The following is a 4207-nucleotide window of genomic DNA, read 5'->3' on the forward strand; positions in this document are numbered from 1 at the left end:
CACAGTCCAGCTGACTGTACCCCCATGCTGAGCACACACAGTCCAGCTGACTGTACCCCCATGCTGAGCACACACAGTCCAGCTGACTGTACCCCAGTCCCAGAAGCTCATCTACTTTAAGAGGTCTCTGCTAGAATGGTTGTCAGGTCTGAGCCAGGCACAATGACACATACTCAATCATAGCACTTGGGAAGCTAAGATGAGGGTCATTGGGAATTTGAGGCCAAGCTGGGCTATACACTGAGACCCTCGCTCTCATGCACAAACAACAAACAAATATAAACTAAATAATTTAAATAAATAATCGAAGTATCTTATTCCTTTTTTTTTTTTTTTTTTTTTTGAGACAAGGTCTTCATGTGTCTGTACTCCTGGCCAGCTAGCCAGGAACTTGTGTTGTAGACTAAGCTCGCCTTCAACTCAGAGATCTGCATGCTTCAGCCTCTCCAGTGCTGCAAATAATGGTGCATTATACTTAAAATTTCCCTCAGAAGTCTGGACGTGTATCTCATTTGGTAGAATGCCCGCCTAGAACACACAAATCCCTAATATTTTGTAAACCCAGTTCTCAGGGCACAGAGGCAAGAAGACTGGAAATCCACATTTATCCTTAGCTATAAGAAACCCTGTCTTAAAAACAAGTTGGGGTTGGAGAGATGAGTCAGTGCTTAAGAGCACCAGCTTCTCTCCCAGGGGACCCAGGTGGCAGCTCACAACTTCCAGTCACTTAGTCCCAGAGGATCAGACACCCTCTTCTCTGTAGAGACACATGTGTTGCATAGTCATACACACTGGCAAAACACCCATATACACAAAATAATAAACTAAACAAGTAAAAATAACAACCTAATAATAAACTAAAAAAGTAACTTATTTTGAGTTTTTCAACATGGAGTTTCTCTGTGTAGTCCTGGCTGTCCTAGAATTTATTCTAGAGACCAGGCTGGCCTAGAACTCTGAGATCCACCGCCTCTGCCTTAGCAGTGTACACCACTGCCCAGCAATAAAAAACTTTATAAATTAAAAGAAAAAAGTTGGCCTCTGTGTCTCCCTTTATGATCTTATCCTAGGTAGCCAGGGAGGGGAAAGCACAAAGAAGACTGGAGGCAGCACATACAGGGCGTTCAGCTTTTGCCGAGCACCGTTCTGGGTACTCTATAGGCATTAGATGATTAGCCTTCAACAGTTGTGGAGTGGATCCTGCACTCCAAGGGAAAGCTAATCCAGAGAAATTAATGCCTTGTTTGAGGCTATACCAAAATTGCAGAATCAGAATTTGAACTCAAGTGTAAACTTCTGGCATGAGCTGTATATCCCTAATTAAATACTTACAAATTATAAAGAAAAGAACAATCATATATTTTCACTATTCTGCATAAAGCACTTAATATCTTGGTCTATTTGTTTGTTCTTTGCTTGAAAAAAAATGTTTTTTCATATTATCATCTTGTCCCTAAACTTTCTGGAAAAACAAGGCATATACATGCTGGGGTAGAGCTATAAGGAATGATCTCATTATGAAGAAATGCAAATCATCGTCATGCCAGGGGTAGGGGGGGGTCACACACCTTTGATCACAGTGTTCAGGGGAGTCTGTGAGTTTAAGACAATTGTGGTCTATATAGTGAGCTCTAGGCCAGCCAGGGCTACACAAACAGTGAGAGCCTGGCTCACAAAAAGGGAGGGAGAGGCAAACCATGCATGGAAAGTACAGGAGAAATAGCTCTGTGTGCTCATCAGTCTACACTGTGCTTCTGCTCAGGGAGGAGGAGGAGGAGGGGGGGGGTGGGGCCAGGAGAACTTTGCTTTGTCAGAGCCTTGGGGTTGGTGGGCTGGAGCCTGAGGCTCTGGCAACATGCTGTTTCTTCCCGTGGGTGATGCTGAATGGGAGACACACGTTTCACTTTAAAAAGGTTTTCAAAAAAGGGGAGTATAAAGCCTGGGTATGGTAACAAGCACCCTTTTCCCAGTGCTTGGGAGGCAGGAACAGAAGGGTCTGTAGGGGCCAACCTGGGCTACCTACTGAGTTCCAGACCAGCTATGACACCTACTCTCCAGAGGGGGGAAAAACCAGAATATTTTCTAGGTGGGCCCCTATAAGGTTAAGAGAGAAGCTATTAAAAATGTAAGCATCTCTGTTTTGGAGGGCTTTGCCCCAGAGTGTTTCTGGACAGTTTCTGCTGGCTTCTTGGTGCTGGAGACTGAACTCGGGCCTCATGCCGTGTGGCAAGCACTTCACTGCCTGAGCCGTCTCCTCGGCTTCTCAAACAACCTTTTTTTTCTGTTTGAATAGGAACCAGATGATGCTTTCTTAACTTCTACCTTATTTAAAGATGATGATCAGGAAACAGATCTACCTAAAACTGAAGCCACCAGGACAAGGAAGCCTTCGAAAGGAGAAAGGTGATGTTGCTGTGGGCTTCCGCACTTACCGTCTGTCTGCCGTAAAGGGATTTGAAAAGGGAAGGGGCTGGTGAGATCACTTAGGGTAAAGGTGATTGCTGCCCAGGCCCAGTGGCCTGACACAGATCCCTGAAACCCACGTAAAGGGAACTGGCAAGTCACTCCCCTTAATAATAACTTCTTTTTTTTTTTAAATAAAAAGTATCAAAAAATTCTAGCTCTTGGGAACCATAGTGAAATATTTGTTAAAGTGTTAATTATAGTCATTTTGAAATGAGTAGTGCACATTTAGCAAGTCAGTCGCCATGTAACCACTTTATTACAGAGATGAAAACAGAGCTGTGATCCCCTCAGAGCATCCACCTTTCCCTCAGGAGGCCAGGAAGCCGTTAACAGAACAAGAACTGCACGCCGTGTCAGAGAAACTCTCTCAGCGGCTCTCTGAACTAGACTGGGCAAGTCTTGTCTTTTAATCTTGGTGAGATTTCTGTGGTTAGCCTTTCAGTGGAAGGCATTGCTCTCCCGGCAGAAGATGAAGCCTAGGCTCAGGTGTTAGGAGATGAGTTGTGTTTTGGGTTCTGTTAAAAACTTCTGTAAGTCACCCTGGTGGTAGTAGAGCATGCTGTTTAATCCCAGTACCTGATTCAAGTTCTTGAGTTCAAGGCAAACCTGGTCTTCAGATTGAGTTTCAGGAGGGGCTGGAGAGATGGCTCAGTGGTTAAGACTTTTCTTTCGGAGGTCCTGATTTTAAAAAGATTTATTTATTTATGTAAGTACACTGTAGCTGTCTTCAGACACACCAGAAGAGGGCATCTGATCTCATTACAGATGGTTGTGGGCCACTATGTGGTTTCTGGGATTTGAACTCAGGACCTCTGGGAGAACAGTCAGTGCTTTTAACCACTGAGCTATCTCTCCAGCCCAAATCAACCTTTAAAAAAACAAAAAACAGCTGTGGTGGCTTCTGCCTTTAATCTAGCACTTGGGAGAAAAGCCGGGCAGATCTCTGCGTTTAAGGCCAGCCTAGTCTATAGAGCAAGTTCCAGGAGCTACATACACAGAGAAACTTTGTCTTGAAAAACCAAAAATAAAAATAATGAGGAAAAATTGAGTTCCAGGACAGCCTGGGCTACGTAGAGCAATTCTGTCTCAAAACCAAAAAAAGTTTCACAAGTCAAGCAAGAAGGACATAAACACTGGCACCCCGCCTTCCTTATAACCAAATGTGGCAGAGTCCTGATGGAATCACTTCATGTAATTATATTAAACCATTTATTTTTAGTACATCTATACAACTTTGTTACTAAAGACTGATGTGGTATTAAATGGAATAGTGGGGTAACCACCTTGAATGACTACATGAAATCTGTGTGGCTTTCTGTAAGGTGTATTGAAGTTGAGCACTGATTGCTCAAAAAAAAAAAAAAAGAAAAAAAAAGAAAACAGCAGCAATGAGGTCCGCTCCTCACTAGATGGACTAGAACTTCCTACATGGGCCAGGTTGCCCTTGAACTTGCTGTTACTCTGCCTCTGAGATCAGAAGTGTGTCTAACCAGGCTTTAGATGTTACATGTGAAGCTGGCTGTCACTGGGCCTCTCCTCCCAGCACTGAGGATACTGAGGTAGGAAGATCATGAGTTCCAGGCCTGCTTGGGTGGCACAAAGAAATCCTAGCTCAAATCAAACTCATAAAGTAAATGAAGTCGGGGCTGGTGAGATGGCTCAGTGGGTAAGAGCACCCGACTGCTCTTCCGAAGGTCCAGAGTTCAAATCCCAGCAACCACATGGTGGCTCACAACCATCC

The 4207-nt window shown here is 44.1% G+C and overlaps 1 protein-coding gene across 3 annotated transcripts in view; it reads left to right on the top strand.

Moving 5' to 3' along the window:
* Cep95 (centrosomal protein 95) overlaps nucleotides 1-4207 on the top strand; it is a 31584-nt gene that overhangs the window by 17658 nt on the left and 9719 nt on the right. For all 3 annotated transcript variants that reach the window (XM_029483486.1, XM_021175478.2, XM_029483487.1), the window contains 2 exons: nucleotides 2294-2403; nucleotides 2729-2858. In XM_029483486.1, the coding sequence (XP_029339346.1) occupies nucleotides 2294-2403; nucleotides 2729-2858 (240 nt within the window). The remainder of the gene's footprint in view (nucleotides 1-2293; nucleotides 2404-2728; nucleotides 2859-4207) is intronic.

This window comes from Mus caroli, chromosome 11 (genome assembly GCF_900094665.2).
Source record: "Mus caroli chromosome 11, CAROLI_EIJ_v1.1, whole genome shotgun sequence".
Taxonomy (NCBI): Eukaryota; Metazoa; Chordata; class Mammalia; order Rodentia; family Muridae; genus Mus; species Mus caroli.